Source organism: Stegostoma tigrinum, chromosome 5 (genome assembly GCF_030684315.1).
Source record: "Stegostoma tigrinum isolate sSteTig4 chromosome 5, sSteTig4.hap1, whole genome shotgun sequence".
Classification (NCBI taxonomy): Eukaryota; Metazoa; Chordata; class Chondrichthyes; order Orectolobiformes; family Stegostomatidae; genus Stegostoma; species Stegostoma tigrinum.
The window spans coordinates 53,479,232-53,500,117 of record NC_081358.1 but is presented as its reverse complement, the minus strand read 5'-3'; the positions used below and the strand labels follow the sequence as shown (position 1 = coordinate 53,500,117).

At 40.4% G+C, this 20,886-nt stretch overlaps 1 protein-coding gene across 1 annotated transcript in view; it reads right to left on the bottom strand.

The window, feature by feature from the left end:
• LOC125451388 (regulator of G-protein signaling 22) overlaps window positions 1-20,886 on the bottom strand; it is a 110,069-nt gene that overhangs the window by 5,029 nt on the left and 84,154 nt on the right. The window contains exons 19-24 of the mRNA XM_048528414.2: window positions 20,326-20,484; window positions 19,753-19,821; window positions 16,795-16,956; window positions 15,862-16,041; window positions 11,484-11,627; window positions 8,227-8,379 (exon numbers count right to left, since the gene is read on the bottom strand). Coding sequence (XP_048384371.2) covers window positions 8,227-8,379; window positions 11,484-11,627; window positions 15,862-16,041; window positions 16,795-16,956; window positions 19,753-19,821; window positions 20,326-20,484 — 867 coding nt within the window. The remainder of the gene's footprint in view (window positions 1-8,226; window positions 8,380-11,483; window positions 11,628-15,861; window positions 16,042-16,794; window positions 16,957-19,752; window positions 19,822-20,325; window positions 20,485-20,886) is intronic.

The following is a 20,886-nucleotide window of genomic DNA, read 5'->3' as shown; positions in this document are numbered from 1 at the left end:
CCAGACCTGCTGAGCTTTTCCAGCAACTTTGTTTTTGTTCTTGTTTTACAGCATCTGCAGTTCTTTTGGTTCGTATTTGGAGGCTGCAGGAGTTTGTCCTCAGCTCTTGAACAAGTGTCTTACAGTCTTCTCTTCTCAAGATCAAGTTCAATGATTTCAGATCATAATATTTGCTCCTGTTTTATTCAAGTTGGAGATATTAGGAATTGTTCTGGTCTAAATGTTTAAATACAACCCTTTTGGGCCCATCATTATTTCTCTACTTGTCTCATTTTCATCCTTCTTTCTTTGTAGTATCATTCCCCTCTGTTATTTAATCATTCCAACTGGCCACCCTGTTGCAAGCCTTTCCTGCTGCTCTTTCTTTTCATTGCTCCTGCATGTGTTTCTTCCCTGACTCTGCTTTTTGTTTTAAAGAGTTTGTTAATCTTGAAATTCTTTCACTTCACAATGAAAGGTCATCTACTCAAAAAGGTGGCCTTGATATTAACCCCTCCATGACAGGCAGCAGTGAGGCAGGGCATGGGTAAGAATTGAAAGTCTAAACATTTGGAACAAATTTTCAACCCACAGCATATGCATCTGTCACCACTTTGTTGTGAAAGAGCCCCATCTTGAGGTGAGGAGGCACCTCATTAACACATTCATATCAGGATCTCACAGGGCAGTCAGGAGCGCAATTTAAATTCAGCCCCATTGGCCTGGCTTACAAAACTTGGGAAACCCAAGAGAGAAATGGAGTTACCAACGCAGAAAGGCACAGAAAGGAATCTTTGTGGATCAGAAGGTATGGGTGTGTTTCCTTTGTCCTCTATAACTTCCGACAGTACTTGACAGCTACACCTGATTTTTGAAACCTGATCTCTCCCTTCCCGAGTGTTCTTGGCTGCGGTATCTTGCTGATGATTATCCCTTACAGCAGTATAACTGTGTCTCAATTTGGCAGGTGTGACGATGCTGTCACTTTAAAAGAGTTACTTAGTCCTGGATTTTTTGAAGAAAGGTTTAAAGGCAGAGATTCCAAAGTGGCTACGGGAGACAACCTAAGTCAACAATCAGAGGAGGCCTTTAGGTTTTTTTTTGAACTGTTGTAACAATGGAAGGGGAGTTGCCAGTTCTCACCGAGCAGGCTTTATTTTTTAGCTGTAGCAATCAGAAGTTGTTTTGGTCCCAGAAGGGTTGGAGCTTCCGTAAAATGATTTCCAGCTGCTACATTCTCTGAGATCTCTCTTGACATTGTTTCCTCCTGGATTGGAGAATTGCCTGTAAGAATCTGCCTCTGAATTTATCTTTTTGCCATGAGTGTATTTATTGGAAACAGTTAATTAGTAATCAGATCTATATCTATTATTGCGTTAAGTCTTCCAATAGTTAAATTATTCTAAATTTCTTTCTTTTAATTGTATTTTAAACGATAGTGTTTAAATAAATTGTTTTGCTTAATGTCCAGTGCCTTGGCCAGTTGTATCACATCTGAAACACACATTTCACATCTATCTTTAAAATAAGAAAAAGTTAGGGTCTAGGTTACCTTCTTAAAATATTTTGAAGGGATCTGCTCTGGTCCATAACAAATTGGGAGTTCTTGTTCGGATATAAATCTTTTACTCCCATTTGAGTTGGTTTAGCAGGGCATGCCTTGTGTTGTAATATCACTTTCAGACACTAAGAATTTTCTAGGGGTGGGAGGAGTGACTTTGAGTGTTTTTGCAGAAAGTGAGCAAGGCAAAGCTGTTGGAATTGGCAGACAAGCTAGAGTTGGAGTTGCCTTTGTCTGTGAGAAATGGGGCGGTGATTATAGCAGTAGCTCTGCATTTATATTTACTGGAAATTTGCCATTGGAATCTTTGGAAAAAGCTAGAATTCAATTGCAACTCAAACATGAAAAGGAACTGAAACAGTTTGAATTATGATTAAAAGCAGAGGAAATAGAAAAGGAAAGAATAGCCCTGGCAGAACAAAAAAGAAAAGGGCGGCCCTTGTAGAAGAAAGGGAGAAAGAGAGATAAGAAAAGCAGAAAGAAAGAGAGTTTGAACTTCAGAAGTTGGCAATTAGACGTGAAAATCAACTTAAAAGAGGCAGTGGTGAAGGTAGAAGGTAGGTATAGTGAGGAGGATAGTGATGATGAGCAAATCCATCATAGCCAAAGGCCTGGTGGGGATCTGTTTAAATTTTCCCAAGTATTTTTAACGTTATTTAAACATTGCTAAATAAATAGAATAGAATATTTTTTATGGTCAATTATACTCTAGTATGGAAGTACAGGAGTACAGTGAAAAGTTTTTTATATTGGCTGCCTTTTAATGGTGCCAGCTTAGGTACAAATCTTGCAGAGTGAAAAAAAGTATTGTTATACAAAAGAGGATTAAAAGGAAAGCATAAACATTGCTTACAGAGTCTGAGAATGAGTTAGGAATGAAGTAGTTATAACATAGTGAAAAGGATTGATAGGTCCAAATAGCACATGGTGCCAGGCCCAAGTCCAGCAAATGTTGCACATTGCTCCAGCTTCCAGTCTGCTCCTCACCAGCACTCAGCAGCAACAAGGTAAGTAACACTGTACCGGGATTCGCTTCACCTTGCTGCTCCGGGATTCCTCACGTGCCACTCTGGGCTCGGGAATCCCCTCACACCACAGCTCTGGGACCAAGCTCACCTTTGCCCCGGGCCTCAGCCCAACCTCTGCTCACTCTGCTGCCATCACTCCGGGTCTCGGTTTGGCCCAAGCTCTTTCTGCTACCGTTCTCCAGGATTCAGTCTGCAACTCCACCCATGCTCACCCTGCTGCTGCTGTGGGATACACTGCATGCGCTCAGCTCCAGCCCAGTCTCCAGTCATGACCTGGATCCCTTGGCTCCTTTCTCCAGGTGGGTGCAGTTAAAACTTTGGAGTGGGGTTGAGGGTAGCAGGAAGAAAAAATACTATAAAGAGGAGAAAAAAAAGAAAGAAAAAGGAACTGGCGAACAAAGGAGCTCCGACTGGAGACACTTACCCTGCCACCATCTTGACAAATGAAAGCTATATAGATTTTGTTGATCCAAACAAAGTTTGTAGGTAGTACTCATGAGATATTTGCCTCACTATCACAGGAAGTATCTGGGGACTATGAAGAACCGTAGAAGACCATCTTAAGTGCGTATGAGCTAGTGTTAGAAGCTGATAGATGATGTTTCAGGAAACTCAGGAGGGAACTTCAGTTTGAAAGATCAAACAAAGTAATTTTGATAGGTGGATAAGGACATTAAAATAGATCAAATATAATTTGCTCTTCGAGAAATGATTATTTTGGAAGAGTTCAAAAATTCACTTCCTGAAGTAGTGAGAACCCATGTGGAAGAGCAGAGAGTTAAAACTGCAAGATTAGCAGCTGAAATGGCTAATGTTTTCTTCCTTATTCATTCACTGGATGAAGGCATTGCTGGCTAGGCAGCATTTATTGTCCATTCCTAATTGCCCAGAGGGCAGTTAAGAGTCAACCACATTGCTGTGGGTCTGGAGTAACATGTAGGCCAGGTAAGGATGGCAGCTTCCTTCCCTAAAGGGCATTAGTGAATCAGATGGGGTTTTTTGACAATTGACAATGGATTCATTGTCATCATCAGACTCTTGACTTCACGCACTTATTGAATTCAAATTCTACCATCTGCAGGATTCAAACCCAGGTCCCCAGAATATTATCTGGGTTTCTGGATTAACAGACCAGCGATAATACTGTTAGTCCATCACCTTCCCTCTATGATTACATTATGAGTTAGCTCATAAATCAAAATGATGATTGTGAGTTAGTTCACAAATCAAAATTTGGCTTCCGACATCAATTTCAATTTGTGAGGGATAGAAATTGGGGTAAAGAGAAATCATCAGGTGGTAAGGTAAGGTAGAACTTATTGACAAAAGTAAAGACAGTTTATCACAGGGTAAAAAAAATCATGACGGGGAAAAAGGAGTAATAAAGCTGAGGAGTTTTCACTGCAATAAAGTTGGCCACATGACATTGCAGTGTTGGTGGTTTAGAGAAAGCACTGTGAAGACAGATGTAGAAAAACAGGGTAAGCCAAAGAATTTTGTAGAATTGATAAAGAAAAGCACAGCGGAGGCTAAAACCTGCACCAGAATGTAGAACCTGGTCAGAGGTTGGTTGAGAAGAAAATGCCAGGTCTTTTTAAACCATTTACTTGGGAGGGCAAGGTTTACTCGCATAGGCCAGGACCACCAGGTAAGAAATTACAATTTTAACAGATATGTAAGCATGTCAACTTTTGATATTGACAGATGAAGAGAAATGTAATTCAAAAGAATTAATTCAAACGTGCTAATTTATGGAATTCCTGGTGAGACAAGATATACTCCATTACGTAAAGTAAGGTTGGAGTGTCTTGTGAAAAAGTCGAGAACTGGTGGTAGGAATACTGGAGCAACTCTCAGCTCCAGGAATACAAATAATCCTTGGTAATGACATCGCTGGTTCTTAGGTAGGAGTGCTATCTACTGTAGTTGAAAAACCAGCAGAAAATGAGGCAACTGAGCTAATCCAGGAAGTATATTCTAGGACTTTTTCTCAATGTGTGGTATCAAGGCCACAAAGCCACAGGTTGAAACGGGAGGAGAAATCAAAGAATAAAGATAAGGAAGTTGAAGTAGAATTATCAAAGACCATGTTTGATCAAATGGTTGAGAAAAATCAAGAACAGGTGGAAGACAAAGTGGATATTTTAAATTCAGAGAAGTTAACTGAGTTACAACAGAAAGATGAAAATATGAAGCAATTGTATTAAAAAGCATACATGGAAGAGGAATCTGAGTGTATTCTGGGATCTTACTATCTTAAAAATGAAGTCATGATGAGGAAATGGAGATCATCACATATTCAGGCTGATGAGAAATGGGTAGAAGTTCATCAAGTTGTATTGCCAGTGGGTCATAGAAAGGTGTTGTTGTGGGTAGCACAGGAATTACTGTAGAGTCATAAAATCATACAGTATGGAAACAGACCCTGCCAACCATAATCCCAAACTAAACTAGTCCCACCTTACCTGTGCTTGATCCATATCCCTCCAAACATTTCTTATTCATGCACTTATCTAAATGTCTTTTAGACATGTACCCAACATCCACCATACATGAACCACTGTGTAAAAAATTGTTCATGTCTTTTTAAAATCATCCTACTGTCACCATAAAAAATTGCCTCCTAGTCTTGAAATCCCACACCCTCAGGAAAAGACACCTGCCATTTGTGTGCAGGCTAGACCAGATGAAAATTGCACATTGGTGGGTTTTTACAGCAATCAACAAGCTGACAATGTTATTATTAGGCCAGCTTTCAATTTCAGAATTTCATTGAATTCAAATTTTCAGTGCCTGCCCTAGTGGGATTCGAATCCATGTCCCCAAAACAAAGGCCTGAACCAGTGATATTACCACAATATCACCACCTGCCAGCATTCCAGGAATTCCAAGACATAGCAATCCACATAGCCTGCTTCACATGGGGCAATAAATTCCTCTGATACAAAGCTGGCCTCATGCAGCACAGAATGAGGTGATTCAACCAACTGTGCCCTGTGAAAAAACTTTCCAAACAGTCCAGCTGCCCATAATCCTGCAAGCTAATCTATTTCTTCAATTTCCTTTTGAAAATTGCTGTTCAAAATGCCTTTTCAGGCAGTGCACTCCAGTAGGAGTTTATTCAGAGGTAAGAAAAAGTCAAGCCAAAAGAACAAAAACTATTTTACTAGCCTGATCTTCATAAGGATTTAGCTGAATTTTGCCAGACAGGTCATACATATCAGGCCATTGGAATACCTCAGGCAGTGATAAAACCAGCACCTTTAACACCCATTCTTGTATTTGAGGAATCTGTTACAAGGGTCTTAATTGATTGTGTAGGACTCCTACCTAAAACAAAAAGTGGGAATCAGTATTTGTTGACAATAATGGATGTGTTCACTAGCTTTCCATCATATTACATAATATCATAGCTAAAAGGATTGTAGAAGAGTTACTCAAATTTTTCACTAGATACAGACCACCCACATAGATATAATCAGATCATGAGTCAAATTTTGGATCAAAGTTATTTAAGGGAGTTATGGATAGTTCAGGAATAAAACAACTGAAATTGACTGCATGCCTTCCTGAAGCATAGGGAACTATAGAATGGTGGCATCAAACTTTAAAGACCATGTTGAGGGCTTATAGTCAAGATAATTCAGAGGATTGGGATAAAGGAATTACGTTTTTACTTTTTGCAATTAGGGATGCACCAAATGAATCTAACAAATTCAGTCCATTTGAATTAGACTTTGGGCATGAGATGAGAGGACCATTGAAATTAATTAAAGAGAGGTTGGTGAGTTAAACTTCAGAAACCACATATTTTAGGGACTGGATAAATAGAGCAGGACAGTTGGCTAGATAGCATTTAAAAGTAACACAGTACATGATGAAACAGGAAGCAGACAAGAAATCAAAAATTTACAATTCTGCTAAAGGAGATTAAAGTGTTAGTGTTAGTGTTACTTCCAGTGATAGGTGAACCTTTAAAAGCAAAGTTTAGTGGACCTTATCAACTTGAAAGGAGATTGGGTGAGGTGATTTTTTTGATATGAACTTCAGGCAGAAAGAAATCTCACAAGAAGGTGTCATGTAAATATGGTCAAAAGGTATTTTGAAAGGGAAGGAAGCACAAAGAGAATGTGTTACTGGTTATAACACAGACTGAAGGACCAAGTTCAGATGATTCTGAACAAAACCAAAGTTGCTAGAAAAGTTCAGCAGGTCTGGCAGCACCTGTGAAGGATCTGGTAACCCTTAGAGATGTTGGCCAGGAAATGGGGTGGGTGCATTAAAGTGGCAGGCAACAGGTAGTTGAGGGTCTTTTTGCAAGCAGAATGTAGTTGTTCTGCGAAACGGTCACCTAGTCCACGCTTTGTTTCCCCAGTGTAGAAGAGACCATACTGTGAGCAGCAAATGCAGTAGACTAGATTCTGGGAAATGCAGGTGAAATGTTGCTTCACCTGGAAGGTATGTTTCTGCGATTGGATACTGGGGAGGGAGGAGGTAAATGGGCAGGTGTTGCACCTTCGCCGGTTACAGGGGAAGGTGCTGTACGGCTGTGAAGACGTTTTGGGGGGTGAAGGAAGTGTGAGCCAGGGTATCCTAGAGGGAACAATCCCTGCGGCAGGAGAATGTGTGTCTGGTGATGACATCTTGCTGAACCTAGGGGAAATGGCATATGATGATCTGATGATTCTGAATTGAACAATCCTGAAATTAAATTGGACAATAAGGAAGTTCACAAAATTTGAGATTAACTATTACGTTATCTTCCAGGGTAAAATCGAAATGACCCGAGAGAGTTATTACTATTGCATGGGGAGTTAAGTGGGAATAAGCTGGGAAATACTAACTTAAGTTTTGTGATGTGGATATAGAACTTAGAACATAGAACATTGCAGCACAGTACAGGCCCTTTGGCCCTCTGTTCCAATTAAGCAACATTCTTATAGACTTAACCCCCTAAAGTTGGCACATATTCAAAAATAGATTGAGTACATGCTCAAAGACAACATAATCAAAGTGAGTTGCAATGACTAGAACTCACCAACAGAAACGGTGCCAGAACCAGATGGTACCCAACTGAACCGGCATGCACCACACTCCCAGGCAGTATATTCCAAAACCTAGATACTCACTATGTGAAAAAGTTGTTTCTCACCTCACGTTTGTTTCATTTACAAAATGCTTTAAAACTGTGCCCTCTGGTTCCTGAAAACTTTACAAGCAAGAACAGTTTGTATGTTATCTAGTCTGTTCAAACCTCTTATGACAATGAAAATTCTATCAAATCTCCTCTTAACTTTCTCCATTCGAAGGATAACAGTCTTCAATCTGACCCTATAACTTAAGTGTCTCATGAAACCTTTCTCATAAATGTCTCCTGCACTGTCTGCATGCATTGATTTCCTTCCTATAATGTGCCACCAAGAATTGTACACAACTGTGCTTTAGCTGAGATCTAACCAGTGACCTATATAAGTTTATCATAACCTTAATGTTTTTATACTCCAGCGTAGTCTAGAATACTGTATTGCTTTATAAGGTGTCTCTTTACCTTTAATGAGTTTGGCACATATGCATCTAGGTCTCTCTGCTTTTGTATATCCTTTAGAATAGTACAGTTTATTTTACACACTGTTTCCCTCTTCATATGTGCTGCCTGACCTGATTGGTTCCAGCACTTCCTGGCTTCATTTCCGGCTGACTCTGTGTTGGTTTATCACTTCCACCCTTCAAGGACAGTTGACTTCCACTGGACCCACTCTCAGGATCAAGAGAAGGTGACTGAAGTAAACCAGATTTTCGATTGTGAATGCTCTGAAAAATAGAATCAGTTATCTTCAGTGAGTTACTCGATAATGGATAGGTGTGAAGAAAATAAATAGGTAAACGTTAGCAGTAATAAACTGCAAAATTACATATAATAAACTGAGAGTTTTCATTATGGACCCTAATTATTCCCTCATAGCCATTGTTTGTATTATGTTACTTCCTCATTATTTCAAGTTTCTGTTCATACACCATGTAGGAATTGGGCCTTCAATTTATTTCCAGGCTTTATACTACCTACATTTCTTCAGCTATTTTCAGCAGCAGTTGAACTGAGATGGGACAGTTAGATCATGTTATGGAGGTGAAAGGAGGTAGTCATCATGATGGGTTGATCCATGTTGGAAAGCTCTTCATGGTATCAACTACTAAACCACAGAGTGATCACTATGGTTCTGCCATACACAGCTACCGAGGAGAGCAATGGAATTGAAGGCTGAAGAATAAAGTTTACATCAGGGAACAAGGGCTGTGGTTTCAGTCTTCCCTATATTCTGATGGAAGAAATCTTCACTTACCCAGGATTGCATGTTGAAAGTCAATCAATGGAACAAGATTTAATTGGAGAAAGAAAATAAAGAAGGGTCTAGGCTCGAAACGTCCAGCCTTCCTGCTCCTCTGATGCTGCTTGGCCTGCTGTGCTCTAACATTGTTATCTCAGGTTCTCCAGCATCTGTAATTCCTACTATATCTATGTTTTCCTTATTTCTTTCTTTCTCAAGTGAAGTCAATATGCCAATTACATTTACACGTTTTTGCAAGCAGGTCTGGCTGCTCTTCTCTCTGTTCAAAAAAAATACGTATAACCCTGACACTGCACCCATTTGTCCTGCTGCATATTTGAAAGTATTATTCTGAGTTTAACTTCTACGGTTGCTAATTATGGCCTCAATATCAAGTGTGATATGAAAAATAAGAATAAGGAGTAAAAATTTTGGAGTAGATTTGTAGCTCAGGTTGTGGGTGTTGAGATTGGCTCACTGAGCTGGTTTCTTGTTTCACAGACGTTTCATTACCATGCTTGGTAACATCCTCAGTGCAGTCTCTGATGAAGCGTCAGTGTATTTTCCCGCCTGGTTTTTAAACTCTGGGGTCCGTTGAGATGGATTATCTCACTTCCGGGTTTCCTCCATAGTTGAATGTATATGGGGTCCAGTTCAATGTGTTTATTAATAGCATGCTTCATGGACTGCCATGCTTCTGGGAATTCTCGTGCCTGTCCCTGCCTAGTCTGTCCCAGGGCCTTGGTGTTGTCCCAGTTGAAGTTGTGGTTCTCCTTTTCCATGTGGATGGAAATGAATGAGTATTGGTCATGTCCTTTTGTGGCCAGTTGGTGTTCATTAACTCTTGTTGTTAGTTTCCTTCCTGTTTGTCCGATGTAGTGTTTCTTGCAGTCTCTGCAGGGGATCTTGTAGATGATATTGGTCCTGTCCATGGCGGGGAGTGGGTCTTTAGTTCGGTTGAGCACTTGTCGCAGGGTTGATGTTGGTTTGTGTGCCACTCTGATGTCTAGCGGTTGTAGGAGTCTCGTGGTGAGTTCTGGCATGTTTCTGATAAAGGGTAGCGTGTTGAGTGTGTCTGGGTGCGTAGTCTCTTTCTGATGCTGTTCATGTAGGTATCTCTAACCCAATTCTATTAATAAACACATTGAACTCTACCCCATATACATTCCAATACGAAGGAAAACCGGAAGTGAAGCAATCGATCTCAACAGACCCCAGAGTTTAAAAACCAGGTGGGAAAACACACCAACGCTTCATCGGACACTGCACTGAGGATGTTACCAAGTCTGGTAACAAAATATCTGCGAAACAAAAAGCCAGCTCAGCGAGCCAACCAACCTCAAGAAGTAAAAATATTAATGATAGACTAAATCTCTAAATCTCAACATCCCAACCTCCTGTTATTTTGCCACTGAGTTGCACACATTGCAATCTTCAGGCATTGGCAGGTGCTTGCATGGAGATTTAATTGATCTAAGAAAACTGATGTTTATTTGAATGATGCAATTATGGGCACAAAAATTCTGTTTAGGCTTGTTTTCTCCTCCTAGAAATTCTCCACTTTAAGAGATAAGAAGGAAACCTGTGTCCCAGTTGCTATATTTTGGTACCTAGCATATGAATGTGGCAAAGGAAAAACTTTTCAGCTTTTCCTAATCTCCTTGAAGAGATTCCAGGCCTTTTCCTAGACCCAAACTTGAACCATGTAATTTTGAGTGGAACATATGAGAAAAGATGCTAAAACCTACAGGGAGTGCTGTGTGTCAATGCTGCGTCAAAATGTACTGGTGCTGTTACCCAATTCCTTTGTGAACACATCAAAGTGATATGTTTCCTTATAAGTCCAAGTTTCTTTACATGATTTAAAGTTATAACTTCACAGGGATGTGTTCTTTTTCTGTCCACAGGTTAAATTAATTTAGAGGCTTGGTCTTGTATCAGGCCAGGGTCAGCAGCAAGTAAGGATACTGCAACTTGGGGTTCGTGGAAGCAGATGGAGAAGCAAGAGAGGGGAGTGGGAGGGGAGATGGGGAGGGAGAGTTAGTGTGCATGGTCAGAATACCGAGGAGGTGATGGTAATCACTACCTAAGAAGTGAATCTAATGTGATGTCCTGTGATTAGCAATCACAGGACACAGTGATCTGGGGTGCAACACATGGATCCTAGGGGTAAGCAATCTCCAATGGAATGGAGAGGGGTCTTGATTTCTGATGCCAGGAGTTCTGATCACACAGCTATCTTTAGATCAGCAGGGCGAGGCTGATAGTGGAAAGGGAGGAAGGTAAGTATAGTGGGCTGGATGAAGTCTCAGGTCCTCTTGGTACACAAGAAGCACTGCAAAAAAAACGCTTACATTACCACAAAGGGGCCCCTTTAGCTGCCAGATTTCTGAAACTTAATTGAGGTTAATTCCTGTATAAGGCTTTCAGTCTCATTACAATAATTAAATTGTTAGCCTATCTTCTGGAAGCTGTTTTTGTCCACTTCCCTATCATACCTCCATCAAAAACCATATTAGGTTTCAGATTTTTACAATGTTAATATCCCAACCATTTAAAAACAATTGTTTATTTTGAGATTAGATTTACCGTCAGCTGAATTAAGTTCTTTTCTGTGTTTCCACTCTGCATTACTTCTTGTCCCTTTTTGGCTTCTATGCTTTCAATAGCGATACTACGTCGGAAATCAGAAAATTGAGGCCATTGTTTGAAGAGGATATCAAAAACTGCCATCTGTGGAGTGAAACCTCATTAATATTGTGATTAGATTTTCTAAGAAACTGACTCATATGTGTATTTCAAAGGTATAAATGATAAATCAATGAATTGAGAAATATGTGCAGCGAGACTCCTCACTGAGCATTATGCCAGCTGTTTAGAATTTTATGATTAAGTGATAAAATCATAGGCACATTAATAGTAGTAAATTTGGATTTTTCAAAAGATCTTCAATAAGACACTGCAGTGTAGACTCCTTGCCAGGGTTAGACTATGAGAAGTCAGTGGTGAAAGTAACAACGGTCAGAACTGAAGTCAAAGTTGCTCACAATGTTCAAAATAGACTGTAAATCAGAAATATGATTTCAAAATTTGCAGGTGATATCAAAAGGTTAGTATAGCTAATGCATAGGAATTCTACACTAACTTTAGGGTGATATTACTTAATTACAGAATATTTATGTCATTGGCAACTAACCTTCAAGATAAGTAAATGTGAGGTAGTACAGTTTGGAAGCAAAAATAAGGGAGCCATACACTCCTTGAAAAGCTAGTGTCTAAATGATATCGAGGAGCAAAGGTATTTCAAGATACAGTCATTCAGATCATTAAAAATACCAAATGTTAATTAAGGCATGAAAAAGCAAACCATGGAGCATTGCAAATATTTCAGAATTCCATTTTATAAGAATAACATAGAGGTATTGGAAGTTGTGCAAAAATGATTCAGTAAGTTGATACCAGAACCAATAGTTTAAAACTATCTGCACAGACTGAACATGCTGGTCTGTTACCCTAGAAAAGAAAATTCTAAACTGAGTTAAGTCTTTAAAAATGTTTCATTGGTTATACATGAAAAAGACATCACCATTTAAGGAAGAAGACCAAACTGAGTTCTATACATATTAGAAAACTCAGTAAGACAAACAATAGTTAAGGAACCACAAAGGAAAAACCCCTGATAGAAGCTGTGTACGGGCCTCCTAGCAGTAGTCAGGATGTGGAGGAGAAAATAATTAAGGAGCTAAAAAATGCATGTGAGAAAGGCGCTATTACAATAATCATGGGATCTTCAATAAATAGGTGGATTAGGAAAAGCAGGCTGGTAGCTAATCTCAAGAAAAGGAATTCATGGAGAAGGAATGTCTACAAGATTTTTTTTGGGAGTAGTTGTGTAGATTCCATTAGGAAACAGGAAATTCTAGATTTGGCTACGTGTAATGAGGCAGACTTGATTTGGAAGCTTAAGCTGAAGGAACCCCTGGAGACAGAGACCGTAATGTGACAGAGTTCACCCAGAAGGATTAAAGGGAGAAGCTGGAATCAGATGTAATGGTATTACAATTGAGCAAAGGTAACTACAAAGGTACAGAGGAGGATGTGGCCAGAGTTGACTGGAAGGGTAGCCTAGCAGGGAAAGCTGTGAAGCAGCAATAGCAGGGGTTTCTGAGCGTAATTCAGGAAGCACAGCAAAAATTCACCTCAAGGAAGAAGATATATACTCAGGGGAAGGAAAGGCTATCAGGAAATCAAGGACAGAATAAAAGCAAAAGAGAAAACTATAGTGAGGTAAAGATTAGTGGGAAGTCAGAGGATTGGGAAGCCTTTAAAAAACGAGCAGAGGATAACTGAAAAAACAATGGGGGAAAGAGAAGATAGATTATGAGGGTAAGCTGCTAATAATATAAGAAGTAGATTGCAAGATTGTTTTTCAGCTGTCAACATGGTACTAGAGAGAGGCAAGAGTGGACACTGAAAAGTGAGGCTGTAGAAATAGTAATGGGGAACAAAGAAATGGTGGCAGTGTTCACAGTGGGAAATATCATCAATATGCCGGAACTTCAAGAGAGTTATGGAGGTGAGTATAGTGGTCATTGCTAAGGAGAACATGCTGGGAAAACTGAAAGGTCTGAAGGTGGATAAATCACTGGACCAGATGGACTGCACTTCAGAGTTCTAAAAGAAATGTCTGAGGAGATTGAGGCATTGGTGGTGATCTTTCAGAAAACACTTGAGTTGGGCAGGGTCGCAGAGGACTGAAAAGTGGTTAATACAACACTCTGTTTAAGAAAGGAGGGAGACAAGTTGGGAAATTTTATACCAGTTAGTCATTAGTAAGATATTAAGAGTCCATTATTAGAACATAGAACATAGAGCATAGAACACTACAGCGCAGTACAGGCCCTTCGGCCCTTGATGTTGCGCCAACCTGTGAAACCAAACTGAAGCCCATCTAACCTACACTATTCCATTATTATCCATAGGTTTATCCAATGACCATTTAAATGCCCTTAAAGTTGGCGATTTAAGGATTAAATTGCAGAGCACTTGGAAGTGCATGATAAATTGGGCTCAGTCATTAGGTGTTCATCAAGGGGAGGTCATGTCTGACAAGCCTGTTAGAATTCTTTGAGGAGATAATGAGAAAATTAGTCAAAGGAGAGCCAATGGACCTAATATTTTTGACTTTCCAGAAGATCTTTAGCTAGGTGCTGCATAGGAAGTTGCAAAATATAAGAACCCATGGTGTCGGGGGCAAGGTACTAGCATGCATAAAGGATTGGCTGACTGGCAGAAGGCAGAGAGTGGGGATAGAGGGTTATTTTTCAAGATGAGAGTTGCTGATTAGTTCTGCAGGGGTCAGCATTTGGACAATCTACAATTCACAATCTACATTAATGGTCTGGATGAAGGAACTGAGGATATTGTTGCTAAGTTTGCAGATGACATAAAGAAGGTTACAGAAACAGGTAGTGTTAAGGGAGGAGAGAGACTGCAGAAGGATGTGGACAGGCTAGGACAGTGGACAAAGAGGTTGCAGATGGAATACAATGTGGTATAGTGTGAGTTTATGCACTTTGGTAGCAAGAATGGATATATAGTCTATTTTCTAAATGAGGAAAAGTTTTGGAACCATGAAGCACAAAGGGAATTAGGAGTTCTAGTTCAGGATTCTCTTTAGGTTAACATGCAGGTTCAATCGACAGTTAGGAAGGCAACTACAATGTTAGCACTTATTCCAAAATGAATAGAGTACAAGAGCAAACATGTAATGCTGAGGTTGTGTAAGGCTCTGACCAGAATGCATTTGGAATATTGGGAGTAGTTTTGGACCCTGTACATAAGGAAGGATGTGCTGGCACTGGAGGGGGCCCAGAGGAGATCTACAGTAATGATCCAGGGGATGAGGCGTTGTCATGTAATGGAGTTTAGGTGGATGAGGAGGGATCTCATTGAACCTGAAATCTGAGAGTACTGAATAGAGCAGATGTGGAGAAGATGTTTCCACAAGTAGGAGGGACGAGGATCCAAGGGCACAGCTTCAAAGTGAAGGGATCTCCGTTTAGAACCGAGATGAGGAGAAATTTATTCAGCCAGAGGGTGGTGAATCTATGGAACTCACTGCTGCAGAAGTCACTGGAGGCTAAGTCATTAAGTCTATTTAAGACAGATAGATAGATTCTTGATTAGTAAAGGTATCAGTGTTACAGGGAGGAGGCAGGAGAATGGGGTTGAGAAACATATCAGCCATGATCAAATTGCTGAGCAGACTCAATAGGCCAAATGGCCCAATTTTGTTTATGGTCTTATGGTGGAGTTTGCACATTCTCCCTGGGCCTGTGTGCATTTCTCCCAGGTGCTCTGGATTCCTCCCGCAGTCAAACTGTGAGGGATAGATGGATTGGCCATGCTAAATTGTCCATACTGCTCAGGGATGTGTGGGTTAGGTGCATTAGCCATGGGCAATGCAGGAATAGGGCAGGGAGATGGATCTGGGTGGGATGCTCTTCAGAGGGTCAGTGTGAACTTATTAGGCCAAATGGCCTGTTTCCACACTGTGGGGATTCTATGAGAATACGTTGATGGTGTTGGATTAAGTTAGGGATGAGTTCATATGAAGCAAAAGCACTGGCATGAAATTGTAAACCTAAAATGCTTATCGTTGTACTGTAAGCACTTTGTAATGTAAATAATATCTTATTTTCTCATATGACTTACCTACATTGCATATAGAAAATTATTTCCCACTGGGAATCAAATAGCATCAATACCCAAATGCACAATGAAATTTTTTTGTCTAAAGCTGGACATGCAGAAGTTCTGGCCTCAGTGAGCTGGGGGTGAACAAAACTTGCACAACTAATTACTAAATGAACTTCCCTTCATGAACATTAATGAATGATCATGCACATTGCTCCTAAATGCTGTTTAGCCATTTCTGGGGGCTCCTTCACATTTTTTTCTGTACCTGCGCTTCTCTGAAGATATATGGACCCTGCTGATCCCTTTGATTAATAATTCTATTTGCATATTCTGCTGGAATGTCAATTTGCAAAGCTGGTGGAATATTGGAATTGATAAAACAGTTGATAATGACTGTGATCTTATTCTGAATGGTTTCCACAGTTGCATGGGAATGGCACAAGTCCTGGAAGAAAAAAAAACACACAGAAAGGGAGTTTGTAATCTCTCAATGTAGACAGATGCAGATAATAAACAGATGTATACACGCACACAAATGCAAGTAAAATTAATACGGCTGGATTTTACAAGATGCTGCAGTCCCATGCCATGATTCTTTGGCAAAAATTTGAAGGTGAGGCAGCCCCCAACATGATCCTGATCACTGCCATGTAACAATTTAACAGTCGGGCAGTGTGAATTGTTTTAAGTTTGGGAAGATGTCCCACCTTAGAAAGTTGCAACAAATCACATATGGGGCATCTCGGCAGTTCCAGCAGTGCCAGACAGGAGTGGTAGTCACTGCTCGGACTGCAGGCAGACCCACCATGCTGAGGAGTCCATGTAAGTCTACAGCTAGGGAATTCAGTGAGGGGGCAGGTTGGAAGGTAAGTTGAGTGGTCAGTCTCAAGAGGTCATCAACATAGGTTAAAGGAGATGACCCAGGAGCCCAACATAAACATATACAGAAACACATATTCCAAAACTAAAAATGCTGGGATTCCTACCAAGTGTAGGCAATACTTCACCCAGTTATGGGTGAAACATTCCCACCCATTTTACATCCAACCACACAGTTACGTGGGCACACTATTTTTTCAGCAACATTCTTTGTTCAAGTAATTTTGTGTAGGTTAAATATCCGACTCATTTGGAACTAGTTTTGAATTGTTATTTAATTCTTTTTAAATCATTCTTCATTTTCTGGTATTTTGTTTACCTTGTATTTTTGAACCTCAAGCCAAAAAAGTACATTATTTTCCATCAATTCTCCTTTTGTTGATACAAACTTTCGAAATTGAAGTGCCGTTACTGGATTTAACAAAGCTTTACGGAATGCTATGATCTCCTTTGATGAGGCAGTCCATTTATTCTCCATGTGCTATTGGAAATATAAAATGTTCATAATCACTTACATCATGTGCAGTTTCACAAACTATTCAAAGAGAACAGTCATTCTGTAAACATTTTGCCGCCAGCAGTTTCCATATCAAGGTCCATTAAACCCTTAGAAACCCATTCAATAGCATTTGGAGAGAAGCAACATTGTGGCTTTAAAAAGATAAGATTGTAGCCAATGCAACTGAATTATCTCCATATGATGAATGGAGCTTTGAAAGTTTCCAGGAATTAAAATTTAAACTTTTGTTTCTAGAACTATAGATTTATACATAAGTGTGTCCAAGCTGGTCATCAAGCATCCATCATTTATAATCTCATTTCGATTTAACTTCAGGTGACAGTTCACTACGTGAAACTTGATGGGGAGTGTTACCACCACCCCTGATATGGATTTGGTCCTCTCAAACTCAAATTCCTCTCAGCCCCACTCCGTCGGGTACCCCATAAACACGATCACTTCATCCAACCTCTCTGGCACCCAGCTGATGGACACTCTATTCCAGTGCCCACTGCAACCCTACCCTGAATCTCTATCTCCATCTGGCTAACTATGGCTGGTAAACCAATGTCAAAATGTGAAGTCTGATCCTGCTGTTAAATTCAGCTTAAATTCCTGAGGACACTCTGTTCTTCTAGCGGATCAAGCAGCATCCATAGAGAGAGACAGCAACTTAGCGTTTTAAGTTTAGATAACTGGGAACACAGTTAGATGGATTGAAGCTGGCATATAACTCAGCAACAGGGCGTTACATCCCTAGGTCTAAGGCAAGAAATGGCTCAATACTTTCAACAGTGCAGGAAAGGTGTAGAATATTCAGATAGATGCTGATGTGCATATCAGCCTTCACTTCTTCCCTGCTTCCTGTTGGGTTTAGACCAATTCTATGACTGTATAACTCATCTTGAAAGTGCTACCTGCCCTCTTTGTCTGTCACATCGTGATCCGTCTATTCACCAGCAACACTCATCTCAATCTTCAACAATTTCGTATCACTCCTTCATAGTCACTCTTTATACATAATCAGGTTGGAAATCAGCCATCTGTATTGAGTACTCAGTGGTATATTTCCCTCTTCTTGCTACTTTTTCCTGAAACTGGTATATTTATTTATTGTACCCACCAAACCCCTCTCAACAGCTTCTGTGTTATCATCTTGCTTTAACTGGTGAGCTCAAGGAATCCCAGTAAATCCATAGATGCAAATTTAAACTGCAAACCATCTATTAATGTTTCTGTAATTGAGTAACTAATGTATTGAAATTGATAAGCAACCGCTCACAGTGAGATAACAAGGTGTAGAGCTGGATGAACACAGTAGGCCAGGCACCATCAGAGGAACAGGAAAGCTGACGTTTGGGTCTGGACCCTTCTTCAGAAATGGGGAAGGGGAAGGCATTCTGGAATAAATAGAGAGAGACAGGGAGATGATGATGGAAGATGATAAAGAAGCAGATAGGTGGAGAGAAGACGGACAGGTCTTCTTCAGGATGAGGCTGGTAGGCAGGAGGTGGGGGTGACGGTCGGTCAGTGAGGTGGGAGGAGCAGATAGGTGGGAGAAGAGATGGACAGGTCAAGGAGGTGGGGACGGGCTGGGCTGGTTTTGGATTGCGGTCGGGGGTGGGGATATTTTGAAGCTTGTGAAGTCCACATTGATACCATTGAGTTACAGGGTTCCCAAGCGAAATATGAGGTATTGCCCCTTACAGCCTTCAGGTGGCATCATTGTAGCACTGGAGGAGGCTCAGGATGGACATGTCACCCAAGGAGTGGGAGGGGGAGTTGAAGTGCTTTGCGACTGGGCGGTGCAGTCGTTTGTCATGAGCTGAGTGTGGGTGTTCCACAAAGTGGTCTCCAAGCCTCTGCTTTGTTTCCCCGATGTAGACGAGGTCACATTGGGAACAGTGGATACAATATACCACTTTAGCAGATGTGCAGGCAAACATCTGTTTGTTGTGGAAGATCTTCTTGTGGCCTGGATTGGGGGTGAGGGGGGAGGTATAGGGGCAGGTGTACCACTTCCTGCGGTTGCAGGGAAAGCGTCAGGGTGGTGGGGCTAGTGGGGAGTGTGGAGCAGATGAGGGAGTCACAGAGAGAGCAGTCCCTCCAGAAAGCAAATAAGGGTGAACATTTTTACATTTAAAGGTGAAGGTTTACATTTCTGAAGAAGGGTCCAGACTGAAAGCATCAGCTTTCCTGCTCGTCTGATGCTGCCTGGCCTGCTGTGTTCATGCAGCTCTACACTGTGTTATCTCAGACTCTCAAGCATCAGCAGTTCCTATTATCTCTCACAGTGAGGCTGCTCACATGTATTTGAATACATTGGATTGATTTAACAAAGTCAACAGGTTAGAGGCAGCAAGCATTAACATTTTTCTAGGACATCAGTCCCTGCCAACACCCAAACTGAAAATTATTCTTGATTTGCTCCCTCTACCCAACACTAAATAAATTAAAAATTCTTCTTTCCGGACCCATATTAATAGGAGTAACAAACAGTTCAGTTGCAAATTAATATGAAACATGTAGACAGGGTCGTGGAGAAGCTGACCTTTTCATATCTGTCAGTTTTGTATGTTCATATGTTTTTTCATTTTTAGTATCAATCTTTGTTTTTCAAAGGAAAATGGATGTTACAATGAAACAAAACTATTCAGATTATTAGATTTTCAATTAGCTGTATTTCAGCTCATCACCATTTGTAAAGACTGACAATTCAGATACACTAATGATTTGTTTGAACTGCCAATTTATAATGTTGGAGATGTGGGCCCTCACCTTCATTACATCCCGCTTCTTCCTGCTCTTGTGTAACATCTGGTCCTCTATGACCTCTTGCAATTTTATCTGGAGAACAGACACCAACCAACAAAACTTCAGGGTCAAAATACAGATTTCAAAACATTTCATTTAGTTGTGCCAGTTTCAGCCTGTTATCACATTTAAAATGTGTGTGATTTAAAGAAAAAAACTTAAAATTTAGATATATAGACAAACTTTAACCCACCCTTAAGAATCCTTACATCTACTCCATCAATTTGTAACTCCTAGCACCAAGATCAAGGAACAAGGATCACTGCAAGGATCATCCAAAGCAGCCAAAATGGGATTGTTTTATGCCCCAGCTGATTTTGGATTTGCCACCTGTGTGATACCACCACAACCCAATCCCTCAATGACAAATTTGGGACTGTTGGAGACAGGGGCTGAATTGCTACATCGAGACCTCAACTGCACCTCAACTGCCATTATTAGAAGCCCACAGAATCTCACTGACTTCACAAAATCTGACCCTTAGTGTTGACTTTGAAGTTTGGTAAAATCGTTTGGTCAAGTGCATGGCTAACCTACCCGTATCTGTTGACTTTCAGCAAACTCTGGTGTAGATAGAAACATTGGTAACCATTGTCTTTCCATACGATCTTTTGCATATCTTTGCACCTCCAGTGCAGCTTCTGAAGACAACAGATTGTGGAGCAAATTTTCTTGTCCACCAGCCAATGCCAACACCTAGACAGAAGAATTATATTTATATTTCTTCATTTGCTGAAGTTTGCTACTAAACATTTCTATTTCATAATATTTATGCACTTATACTTCTGTTGCAAAGCTTTAGTTGGAAATTTGTATGTGTGACTTTGAATCTATTAACAATAATCGCATTTTATTATGTCCCTGCTGATTTTGTTTTTGTCACCTGTGTGATATGTGGTGTTGGTACATGAAGCTCAGTAAGTTGTATCTATTTCTAAGCAGTTGATAATCTAAACCTTCAGGTTTCCTATTAATTATACAGCATTGTATTTCTTAAAAAACAAAGAGAATACTTATGCAGAGAGAGATCAAAACCTTTAGGAGCTGATCTTAACTTCCAGGAGTGAGGAAAAGCAGGTGGCAAACCCTACTGTACAG